This window comes from Cynara cardunculus (assembly GCF_001531365.2).
Source record: "Cynara cardunculus var. scolymus isolate 2C chromosome LG 8, CcrdV1, whole genome shotgun sequence".
NCBI classification, from domain to species: Eukaryota; Viridiplantae; Streptophyta; class Magnoliopsida; order Asterales; family Asteraceae; genus Cynara; species Cynara cardunculus.
Genome location: NC_037535.1, coordinates 24713323 through 24726351, shown reverse-complemented (window position 1 = coordinate 24726351; position 13029 = coordinate 24713323). Strand labels below are relative to the sequence as shown.

The 13029-nt window shown below is 38.2% G+C and overlaps 1 protein-coding gene across 4 annotated transcripts; it reads right to left on the bottom strand.

Moving 5' to 3' along the window:
* Positions 1–60: 60 nt before the first annotated feature.
* Positions 61–12992, bottom strand: LOC112516448 (pleiotropic drug resistance protein 1-like). Of its 4 annotated transcripts, none has more exons than XM_025123493.1 (23): positions 12622–12992; positions 11528–11648; positions 11354–11442; positions 11155–11239; positions 10008–10167; positions 9829–9905; positions 9342–9395; positions 9172–9262; positions 8776–9077; positions 8247–8528; positions 6955–7271; positions 6031–6193; positions 5821–5937; positions 5602–5752; positions 5002–5171; positions 4034–4366; positions 3565–3855; positions 3020–3103; positions 2807–2940; positions 1924–2151; positions 1666–1837; positions 572–826; positions 61–383 (listed from the first exon to the last, which is right to left on the bottom strand). In XM_025123493.1, exons 1-23 carry the CDS (start codon positions 12990–12992, stop codon positions 126–128), a joined length of 4305 nt encoding a protein of 1434 aa, XP_024979261.1. In that variant the 3' UTR covers positions 61–125. The 4 variants fall into 4 exon arrangements, with proteins under 4 accessions (XP_024979261.1, XP_024979262.1, XP_024979259.1 ...); XM_025123494.1 differs by having other exon boundaries at positions 5830–5939; positions 6033–6193; XM_025123491.1 differs by having other exon boundaries at positions 5002–5243; positions 5584–5752; positions 5836–5939; positions 6033–6193.
* Positions 12993–13029: the final 37 nt, after the last annotated feature.

Below are 13029 nucleotides of genomic sequence, written 5' to 3'. Positions count from 1 at the left end.
ACGACATGTGGGTCCCAAAGGCAAACTAGGGATGTAGGAATGCAAACAAATAAAGTGAAATGGCTTATCGTCAAAAGCTTATTAATTTGGGTGCTGAATAACTTGAAAAACAATGGAGTTTCTTTCTATCTCTTTTGGAAGTTGAAAGACTTAATACAATAAGCAAATATAACTGCAAAAAGGATCACTAATCCCACATGAACCCCAGCCACTGCACCAAGAAACTCATGTTTGAACCCGAAATATCGACGTAGATAACCCTTCACCGTCTCCCCTTCCGTAAGCACGTCTTCGTAGTCCCCGAACTGCGAAACAACCAAACCGTACAGCGTCCACGCCACCGGATTTCCCCAGTAGTACCATCTCCACCATATCGGAATTTTCTTAATGAAACACAACAATAAACACATTAATTAGAAGGTTGGTAATATCTTCTCTCTCATCCTGTACCAAACAAACCACATTAATTATTGGTAGAGCTCGACCATCGTGGAGGTCAAGGGTTCAAGTCGGGTGAAGAGTGTGTGAGTTTTGCTATATATAAATTATATACTTAAGAGACGAAACTTACGGGTCTTGGGATAATGAATCCGGAAAACAGATTCCAGAGCCCGTAAAACGCGGCGGCAATGATGGTAGCGATGTCGGCATTGGGAGTGATTGCGACAGTCATCATACCGTAGAACGTCATGTAGAGCAAGCAGCAAAACATGAAGAATAAGAACCAGAAGAATTTCTCGGCCGTCCAATCGAATCCTATCATCGCATACACTATAAGACCGTACGCTGCCGCTTGTGCAAAAATGTAAGGTATTTCCACCAGTACCTGTGAAAGAAAACACGAGGAAAAAAATGTTTTTCCCGATTAGAGTCCCATATCGACTAGATCTGAACGTTTCTACTTCGATTTATGTCGAAACCCCGCCTCTCTCCTCAACTAATGCGGATAATAGCGGCGCTTTTTTGAAGAGTGATATCATGGGGTTCCATATTCTTATATGGTATCAGAGCACGGATAACCCACATCGGTTGGGAGGGAAACTAAGATCGTCTTATAAGGGACTGATACCTCCTCTGTCAGACGCATTTCAAAACCGCGAGTCCAGACATATGGACAAAGCGGACAATATCTGGTACGGGCTGGTCTGGGTTGTTACAGTAAAAAACTAGAGGTATATTTTTTTATTAGTTAAACCGTACTTTTTATAATTGATCTTTTTTATTTCTATATTATATTAATTATTTTATACCCCCGCTTGGAAATTTGGCCGGATCCGCCTCTGATCTAGGGACTCAACACACTCTTTCACCTCCGTTCTCGGGGATGGGGGTGTAAACGAATCAAGCTTTTAACGAGCTACTTGAGCTCGAGCTTAATAATTCTCGAGCTCGAGTCATTCTTGAACACGAAATAGAACTCATTTGACTTAACGAGTCGAGCTTCATAAAACCAATGTTCGACTCGCTCAGCTCGTTTATGCTCCTACTCAGGGGCACCATCTCCGTCTTAGGGGGCATGTTGGAGCCCCATCAGCTAGACACAGAGCCATCAAACCTGTAAGAACCTCTCTCTCTCTCTCTATATATATATATATATATGGGTAAAACGTTCGGCATATTATGAACGGTAAAATACATAAATTATTAAACGTTCGGCATAGTTACCTGAGCAAAGGCATATGGCAATGCAGAATACATTCCAGCAGCTCGTTCTCTATAAAAGACGGTCCGTTCAATGTCCACAACGGGCTGGACCGAGGATGCGTTATTGATTCCTATAAAGAGCACCGACGTATATAATGAACCCATTGCGTTAGACAAATTCTGCACGGTTTTCCTGAAACATACGAATATAAATCAAAATCTACGCATAAAGGTCGTAAATTTCTAAGCCATAAATAACATCTTTCATTCGTCTTTCACCTTCTACTACCAAGATCCCAGAATATAGATCCGAACATGAGTCCAATGCCAGTGGTGAAGGCAAAACGGACAGCGGTATACGGAGGATTTCTCCAATACGACCATCGTTGTTTCCATAAGCAAGCACGAAATTGGGTGAAGAATGGCTGTGGGTATTGAGTCGGGAAATGGAGGTCACTCGTCCCGGGACGCGGTACGCTTAGTTCCTTGATAAGGGCTTTGTTTCTCCTGCGATTTTGTTTCACCAAAAAGTTAGTAACAAGGAAACTATCAGGCCGCTTACCCGGTAAGTGCTTACTGGTTAAAGTCGACACTCTCACTTGCTTACCGGGTAAGATTTTAATCCATTAAAACATCATCATATGTAAATAATTTATCCGGTATGCACTAAGGTAAGATTTTAATCCATTAAAACGGCATCATATGTAATAATTTATCCGGTATGCACTAACCGGATAAGAGTCATCACACTCACTTGCGGAGTAAGACTCTTGGCCTTGTCATTAGGGAAACTGACAGAAATAGCCAATCAGCAAATAGGGTTTTCACTTTTTAGCCGTTTTCTGACCCAAGTTCACTTTTTATCCAATCCTTAAGCAGAAGGCTTACGCATATGCGTTAGGATTGATTTTCGGCAAAAATTAAAAGAAATAATAAGAATCCTTACGTAGAAAGGGGTATTTTGCATAAGGAATCTTATTTTTTATTTTTTTTACTAGTTTTGCTGAAAACCAATCCTTAAGCTTTCTGCGTAAGGATTGGCTAAAAAGTGAATTTGGGTTAAAAAATGGCTAAAAAGTGAACGGCCCCTATAATTCCCTTTGTCCCAAAATAACTGTCTACATTTGTAGTAGCGTAGTGATTGCGGTTCAGCGTTACTCACGAATAAAGTTCCGAATTAGTGTAGATTTCAGTAAAATCGACTCCCAACGCCAGTTCTTGTGACGAAGTACTGACTTCCAACATCCAAGTCGCAGGGTTATATCCGTCTTTAATCTTACTCACCCCTTCGATATCCTGGTTCACCGAAAAAGTCCATTGGTTTATTGGAGTAAAGATCGAATTCAAATTCTACTCGAATTTTACGGGATCCTACCTCGAAGTACTTGATTAGATGGCAGGAATTGTGACCAACAGGTCCAACATATAACTCTCGCCCTCCTCTTTTCATCAAAAATAGCTGCAAGACCATGTCAAAAAATGTGGGACCCGGTTAGATTATTTTTCAAAAACGCCCTTGAGGATAGAAGAACGGTTCGAACATATAAAATCAAACCAAACAAACCCAATATATCTCGCTCAAAAGCAGGGTCTGTGAAGGGTAAAGAGGCACTACAACAAAATCAGGTTTATAGGACTAAAAATGTATGAGTGTCCTAATAGACTACTTTATAGAACTTTAGTCTTATAGGACCAAACACTTTAATAATATGCATAGAAAAAAAACATCTCCAATTACTTGTATGCACATGTGTATACCGTACAGATGAACGACTATTAAGGTGTTCCTCAATTTTTCATTTTTTGGGGTTTTCTCGAACCTCCCTCTATATATATATATATATATACAACAAATATTCACGCACACTACTCATCTTTGTGGTACAACCAAAGTGATTTGAAGTTTAGAATTATTATTACCTCATCAAAAGCTTCAAATATATCGACGCTTGGTTGATGAATGGTGCACACAACCGTTCTTCCCGTGTCCACTGTGTTCCTAACAGTTCTCATCACAATAGCAGCCGCTCTAGCATCTAGCCCTGATGTTGGCTCGTCCATAAATATTATAGAGGGATTAGCCACTAGCTCGACCGCTATGGTTAACCTCTTTCGTTGTTCTGTCGATAGCCCATTGATACCAGGCAACCCGACTAGCGCATCTCTCAATGGTTTCAATTCCACAAGTTCCATCACCTCATCAACAAACATCTATAAACATTAAACCAAAACCACCCTATTATTCTTGATAAAACCATGCGAGCCCAGTATATGTCACCCGGAGGTGGGGTCACCCCCGCGATTTGAGTGAAAGGGAGATACAGATATGCTAAATTTTAAGGGGAAAAAACATGAGCTTTATCTACGTTCACCCGATGAAAACACGAACCTTTTTTGTCTCTTCGTTGACATCTGATCCCAACCGTAGCCAAGCTGAGTAGATCAAAGACTCGTAAACAGTAACATGAGGAGAATGGATGTCGTTTTGTTCACAATATCCAGAAATCCGAGCAAATGTTTCTTGTTTCTTCGGATACCCAGAAATCCGGATGTCGCCATCTATAATTCCCCCCGTTTTTCTACCCGCGAGCACATCCATCAAAGTCGTTTTACCGGCACCACTAACCCCCATAAGCGCCGTAAGAACACCCGGTCGAAAAGCTCCACTCAAACCCTTTAAAAGCACCAGTCTATCTTCACCAGTACCTTGCTCTCTCATTTCCTGCAAATTTTGTCATAAGACGATGAAAAGACAGTTGTTCAGCGTTTGGTTCGGTAAAGACAGACAGAATAGATAAAATGACCAATTTATCCCTACTGAATTGTTTATATATTTTCTTTATTTATGTAATTTATTAAATTGTATTAATATAAATATTTTTCATAACAAAATACATCATTAAAAAGTTTTTGTCAAGACGATTAAAATGACATCAAAATAAAAAGTTTATATAGTTTCCAATTTTTTATTTTTATACCTTTTCTGTATTATTTTTTTTATTACTAATATTTAATAAATTGCATATACTAATGAATATGTAGAAACCCTATTAAAACTATATTTTGATAACAGTAAAGTGAAAGTTTAAATAGCATAAAATACAATAATTAAAATTTAAAGAAATGAATATAATGTAAAGAAGGAGACGTATTTGATGTTTCAGAAGAGAATTAGGTTTTATTTTGAAATTAAATCGGTAAAACATAGGTCTGTTCCACCTTGTTCCACATGCCGAACATGGAATAGTGATCACTGTTCAGTCTTGTCGAGTGTACCCGATGCACTCTTAGGGTTCAGTGTTCAGGGTTCAGGGTTCTAATTGTTTAACCATTTACTTCGTGTCTCTAACAAGTTACCTGTGGCATATCAACCGAATACTTGATGTCATCAAATGTAATGCAATGTGGTTCAAATGGAAGCACCATTCCTTTCTTCTTGGGTTGATTGTTTTGATTTGCGGATGATAACTCGGTGGCAGCTGCATCGTGGTCTTCGTTCGATGTATTTCCTTGAGATTTCCCGAAAGCTGTAGAGTTCATGCCAAACGTCACACACGGGTAACAAAGTTTATAGCAATAACCCTCATTCAGCGTCTTAATTGACTACTTAATAGGACTTAAGTTTATAGTACTAATAATTGTTCGTCCTTTACGATAAAGTTAGGCGACCTAACAAATTCTATCAACGAAGTTAGACAACCAGATAGTAGACAATAAGAAAATCGTCCTATCAGTAGAATGGTGTATTATTATTCATCATGAATGGTTCACGTTCATTATTCATGATGAATGTGGACAACCCAGGACATGTGTCACGCTCTCCTTTGTCCCCCAGTTCACAACGGAAAAAAGGTTCCCCATTGAACCTCTCTCAGGTACTCTATTAGAATATCCAAGGACGGCTAGGCCTCCTAAAACACCCATTTCGTTATAAGAGTTAAAGGTTCAAAAACTCACGATTGAGGAATTGTAGAGACATCATGAAACATAAATTGAAGACCACCATGTAACCCAACAAAGCCGCGATAGCGATCCAATACCAATAACTTTCCGCGAACAACCCTCGAGATTTGACTATAGCTTTCCCTAGTGTGGTACCAAAGAACGGCTGACATGAAAGAAACTCATTATAAGACTGCCTTCTCGATATGCATATATTATTATACACGAATTTACACATAAAGCGGTTACCTTGTTAAACTTGTGCCCAAGATACTCGTTTACCACTATTCCGTTCATAGCATACATCATTGGTGATGCCCAGTATCCCCAAATCCACCATTTCTTTACGTTCTCTTTAGGAAAGAAAAAAATATACGTAATTTAGTTTACTATCGAAAAAAGGAAACCATCAATATATTTACGTTAAGTAAACCAAGTTAGCGCACCTCGAGATAACACAAATCCACCCAACGCAAAGAGTATGAGAAGTGCAAATGAACCAAACGTGTTTGCAACAATCATATTGCGACCAGCTGCCCCCATGAATCGAAACAATCCGGCAGCCATTTGGTTGACAACCACGAGTAGCAAGTAATGTTTCAGAAATCTAAAAAATGGAAAAAATTTAGTAACATCGAACCAAACCGAACAAACCCACTATATTCCACTTGAAAGAAGGGCCCAAGAGGGGTGAAATGGACACAGACCTAACCTCTAGATCGGCTGTTTCTGAGAAGACCCTCGGCCTAAAAACAACCGCTCTACCCTCTCACAGTAGAGGTCAGGTCTACGTACGTCAGCTATTTAGCTAAATGACCTCAAAAATTAGATTTAAGAATCTAACCCTCTAGCGTATTTCTAAGTTTTCCGAAAGTAGATTGTTTTGAACCAGTGTTCTATATAAAAGTGTTCCACTAATTATTTTATACGATATTATTTGAAAAAATATCCTATAAACACAAGTGTCCTATAGAAAGATGGGTTTATAGGACACTTCTGAGATTTGTCCTATAAGATAGCTAATACGAGACTTTATTCTAAAAGCGTCCTATAAACCTATTGTAACACTTTTAGAAAATAGAACGTTTTATAGTTTGGTCCTATAGACTTAAGTCTTATGAAGTATGCTATTAGGACGCTTACATATTTGAAGCATTCTATAAACCCAATTCTGTTGTAGTGATTATCAAGCTAAAAAAATGTAGGTCATGTTTCTACTTGAAAACTCATTTAAGATCATGTGTCCATAGGACCCACGTACATCCCACCCTCCTGCTTTCAAACGGAATATAACATAGTAAGCGGTAAAAGATTTAGTAGACGAACATGAACCCTGGTAACAAGAAAAGAATGGTAAGTAGCAAATACCTCCAGAAGTTAGGATCAAATCCTATTACATAGTAAGTGAGAATTGCCCACACTGCAGATTCAAGAAACGAAATAGGAACCTTGACAATCCACGAAGGAAGAGCGTATGCCCATGTGGGATAGAAAAGGAAATCCCGTTGCTTGTAGAACACGGGAAGCTTTGCAATCGTCATTGAAATCTCGGCCATCCCGTTGAACATGACCATGACGACACCGAAGAACAGAGCACCAACGTATTGTCCTCCTTCTTCAATACCACGTCTATGCATCTCAGTTCGGAAAAACACGGTCATAGTGATTAGCGCCATAACCGTTAGCTGAAAACAAGCAAAAACCAAAACATGTTGAGCATAAATTTAAACAAAATTAGTTGTTTGTTTTTGTGAGAATATGTGGAACCATCATATTACTCTCCAAAAGAGCCTCTGAGGAGAAACAGGAGGTTCCAACATATATACCGGAGAAATGGTCTAGCTGATGTGGGACTCCAACACGCCCCTCTACAGCTGACGCTAAATGGACACAAATGGTCCCAGGATGTCGAGTGGGGGCTAGTGATAGCTATGAATTTTTTTTGGAAGGGTGTCCTAGGCTATGCCTGGACCCTAACAAATTATGAGTGCAAGAAATTAGCTCAGATAAACTCAATGGCCACAATTGTTGTGTATGTCTGGAATCAAGCTTTGAGCAGATGGGATATTCCACCACATCATGCAGGACCTCAACCACTATGCCACAACCTTTGTGGCTGATAGCTACAATTTTCATATTTTAATATATGTTAATAGGCTCAAGATCCCCATTTTTATGGCATTTTACCCGTAAAATGTCTACTTAAGTCCTTTATTATGTCTATTGTTAAATATGAGTGAAAAGGGCTTAAAATCGAAGAAAGTGGTCCAAACAAACGCTCCCATGAGCTCTTCAAAAAGTCGCCCAATGGTACGTGGAGCATAGTTTTTCAAATGACTAAAAGGTGGAGCATACTTTCTCAAATGTAAAGGGAGAAGACATTCGTGCAAATGATGACAGGGCAGCTAGCCCAAGTGTCGAGTCCCTAGAGTGGACAACCTTGGCTCTAGAGTGGCAGACCTTGGCTCTGATACCACGTGAGAATATGTGGAACCACCATACTACTCTAAACAAAGAGCTCTTGAGGATAAAGAGACAAATGGTCCAAAGTCTAGCCGATGTGGGACTCCAACAGTTTTTTAAGAGGTGTTGAACTCTGAAGTCTTATTTCACTTCTTACTGATAAGAAGGAAATGGAACATTATAGTGCAATTACTCACTTGGAACATTTTAAAGATGTATACGAATGAATTTCTCTTCATGAGTAGTATTTCTCTATCGATGCAAGCTTTCAAGAGCTCCTTCTTGCTTAAACCATACTTATTGTTTGTAAGAGCCGCAGGGTGGCTTTTGCTTTTGTCAAACGGGGTTGCAAGTTCGACTTTCCGTTTGCTTCCGATATGAAATGATTCGTACGCCTCCGCAAACTCCTTGGCTGTCACAAATCTGTAAGCCTCGTCTTGTCTCATCCAATATTGTCTCTGATCTTTCTTTGATGTCACCTATAACACAATTCCAACACTAAAAATGTCACGAGAGGGTTAACTACCTTTTCAACCATAGTCGTTGGATCATCTCAATCTAACAGTGCAGATGGGTTCTTCATTATATATATATATATATATATATATATATATATATATATATATATATATATATATATATATGCAAGTTCAAACGAGAATAGGTAATATTGAGAAGTAGAGAACCAATTATTTGATGAAGTAACATGAGACGGGCGATACTTACTTCTTGCAAGAAGTCAGCAACACCTTTCCTCTGCGGGCATTTGAATCCCATAGATTCAAAAAACTCGAGCACGTTTTCACGTGGGCCTTGATACACGATCTTCCCATCGCTCAAGAGGATAATGTCATCAAACAAATCATACGTCTCCGGTGCAGGCTGGAGGAGCGATATAGCAGCCGTTCCTTCGAGAATATGAACGTATTGCTTTAACGAATTCACTATTTGGAAAGTTGTAGAACTATCCAAACCCGTTGATATCTCGTCCATAAGAAGAACCTTTGATGGTCCAACTATCATTTCACCTGTAAACCGTTACCAAATTAGCGTAAAATGACCAAGAAATCAAGAACAAGTCTCGTACGCTTGTATCTTTGAAGAAAAAGAACAACTTTTTACCTGTTGTAACTCGCTTTTTTTGACCACCTGAAATACCTCTAATCATCCGATCACCTACCATGGTGTCTGCGCATATGTCTAATCCCAATATCTGCTCGAAGAACAGTTTGTTTTCAAAATCTAGTTGGTCGGTTTTCTTTAAATAGCGTATTAAGATGGTTATAGCGTACCTTGAGCGTATAATCTGTGACAAGATTAGCTTCTTGACCTTCTGTTGCAGCAGCCTGGATAACACGAGAAGCAATCAGAATTCTATGAGCGTTTATTGAAATGCTCGGACTTGATTCAAGAACACGAAACTTATGTAAGAAACCACGATCTTGAAACGCAGCAGAAAGTTCAAATGAGAAACCGTATGTATTTTGAGAATCTTAACCAACTATTCATGATGAATATATACATAAATGATAATCATGATGCATAATATACATGAATCTTTTAGTGTTATTCATAATGAATAATTCATGAAATAGTTGGTTTCCAGGTTCATAAAAGTTCAAATGAAACCATATATATTTTGAGAACCAACTATTTCATGAATTATTCATTATAAATAACCCTAAAATATTCGAATCATGATTATCATTATGCATATATTCATCATGAATAATTCATGAATAGTTGATTCTTAGGTTCTCAAAATATTTTACTCTTTACCTTCATGTAAATATCAATATCGGGATCGGGCTTAATGTTTGCGTTTTTCTCTCTTCTTGATAACTCCGCCAACATCTCTGAGATTTATTAGACAAGCCGAACATTTAACGTGGTGTTAAAAAATGCTCTAGATCTTGAATACCGTTTTGTTGGAGAGATGAAAATGCATTTAAACTAACCATAACGCGATCCAACTCCTTGGCATCGGGCGGAGAACGCCAGTGTTTCTCTAACGGTCATTTCTCCAATATGAACATCATTTTGACTGATATAAGCGGATGTTCTCTCGGGTACAAACTCATGTAACTCATGGCCGTTGTACGTCACCTTTCCAGATATCTACAACATGAATTAAGTTTCGAATTTGAAGTTGGAAAAAGATCATGAATGTGAAATAAAGCATTTTATATGTCGAAGTCCCATATCTGCTTAGACACAGACCATCAAACACACACACACACACACACATATATATATATATGCAGGAACCTCCGTTGTTTATTAAAGGGCTTTTTTGGAGAGAATTTAAAGGAGTTCCACGCATCCTAACAAGGTATCAGAGCCGGAGTCTAGCACAAAACTAAGGACTTGACACACTCTTTCCTATCTGTTCTTGAGGACACCATTTAGCCTTCGTTTGAGGAGGTGTGTTGGAGTCCCACATCGGTTACTAGCAATGACCAAAATGGGCCCGGCCCTGGACAAGCATAGGGCCTGGACTGGGACTGATTGAGACCGGTAGGGACCGGCCCGATACCGGTTACACATAGGCCCATTTTTTTAAAAAGTAAGTTTTTATAAATTATATATCAAGTTTTCCAAGATTTTCAAGTTTCTTTTACCAAAAACTCGAGTTTATTTCAAGTTTTTCGAGTTTTTTAAAGGGTTCCAATACTAAATTTCAAAATCGTAATTATAAAATCATTTACAATATTTTTTTGTAAAAAAGATTTTAAAAAAAATATTCGAAGTGCATTATTTGAATGACGTAATTAGAGATTTTATAGTGTATTTCAATAAGATATCATCCAAAAAATAGAAAATCATTAAACAAGAATTTTTATATGTTCACAATTATTTTTTGGGAAAAAAAACACTTGGGACCGATTTGGACCCAGCCCGGGACCGGGACCTTTCTAAGGACCGGTTATGGTTAAAGGAGACTGGGACATGGGTTGTTGGTCGGGCCGGAACAGGTTACAGAAAGGAAATCAAGGACCGGGAAGGTTTTTGGCCATCCAGGCCATTCGTTGTTACCCGTAGGATTATTCAATGCGTGTAAGCTGGCACCGAACCCCACGGTTACCAAAAAAACCAAGGATTTACCTGAAGCTCCTTAGCAAGACCCCCGGCCAACGACAACAACAATGTGGTCTTCCCCGAACTTGGAGGACCCAAAAGTAACGTCATTCTGGATAATAATATCAAGAACGTAGAGTCAGCACAACGAACAAACGGATGCCATAATATTGAAAACGACGCAACAATATAAAAGCAACTAGCGTTTCCCCTCTTTCCTTCTCACCTGCCCGGTTTGATGATACCACTAACATCATCAAGGATGGTTATATGCTTTTTCGTATTCGGAAGTACATGGAGAAAACTCAAGAAAACCTATCGAGAGCAGACATGGTCAAAATTCCTTAAAACGTTAACGGAAAAAATTAACGAACATCGAGTATAACCAAGATTTCTTTACCTCTGCAAAATCATAGAAGAAATTGATGAAACTGGGTAAAGCTCTGCTTCCTGTTTTAATATCTGCTTCCACAGTCAAATGCTCAAACTTGACTTCAATTGTTGGCAATTCAATTCCAACCCTGTGGCATGTTCAATCAATTCATTGAACACAAATATATTGTAATGACGGGAAAAGTTCAAATGAGAACCATATAAATATTTTGAGAATCTTGAAATCAACTGTTTTGTGTGTTATTTATGTGAATATAATGCATATTCATCATGAATATGACGTATTTTTGTTATTGATTCATTATGAATAAAGTATGTATACTTGACAACATTCATGATGAATAAAGCGTGAATAGTTGGTTTCAAGTTCTCAAAATATATACTTACAGATCTCAAAGATGTCAAAGTGTCCTAATACACTATTTTTTAGGACTTCACTTTACAAGACCAAACACTTGTGTGTCGTCTCTAACGGTGTTGTAAATTTGTAATAAGTTTATCTGATACTTTTGGACGTCTTAAAAAGCTTTTTAGGACCTTTTTTAAAACAAGTGTCTTATTACCCTTTTCTTTTTGAAGTATATAATATTTATATACGGCAAATGCAACAAATAAACTCATACATCCCTCACCTTTTTTTAAACCAAGTGTCCTATTAGTTTTTTTATATGACACTAATTGAAAAGGGGTCAATAGAAAAAAAAAATATGGACACTTCTTAGGCCCGTTTAGCTAGATTAATGAGATGCATAGTGGCTTAATGATATAGAAAATGGCTTATTCAGTAAGCTTTTATGAGGTAACTTTATGCAGAAAACCAAGTTTTACTACCGGTTAAATCTATGAAAAAACACTCCCAAAACAAAAAAATTCTCAATCTATTGAAACAAATTAATCCATACAAACAGCTTTATCCGTACGTGACTTAACGGAAACATACCAATCAGCCACTTAAAAGTATCCCATCAAATGGTTGATAGTCCTAAAAGCCGAAAAGTATCCTATAAACTTATTACAAGGCTTTTGGTATCATATAAACTTGATTTTGTTGTAGTGAATCAACAAATTACGACAGTAACAAAGGGAAAAGAAGGTCGGTACCTATCGATTCTATTTCTGAGCCTCAACAAGAACTTCTCATTATCTTCATCTGCAGCATTCACAAGCCGATCGAGTAATCGCTTTCGCTCCGGCATTCCAAGGTTATCGATATCGATTTCATTCGAGGGTCCGGTTGATCCAAACAATAAACCTTTTTTCAATCGATCAAACGTCGGTAGCTTCTCAAGAGCAGCCCATTTAAGAGCCTCTTCGTCGTTTTCTTCACGAGAAGATTTCGAAAAAACATCCATGGTGGAATTCCTCCATGCCGAAGTACTCGAAGCTCTCAAACTCCCTGTTCTTCCACTATTTGCTCGTAAACTCCCTAATCGTATTCCATTACTTGCTCGATAGATATCACTTCCATCCATCCTAAACTCCCAAATCGAAATAGCGAAAATCCAACTT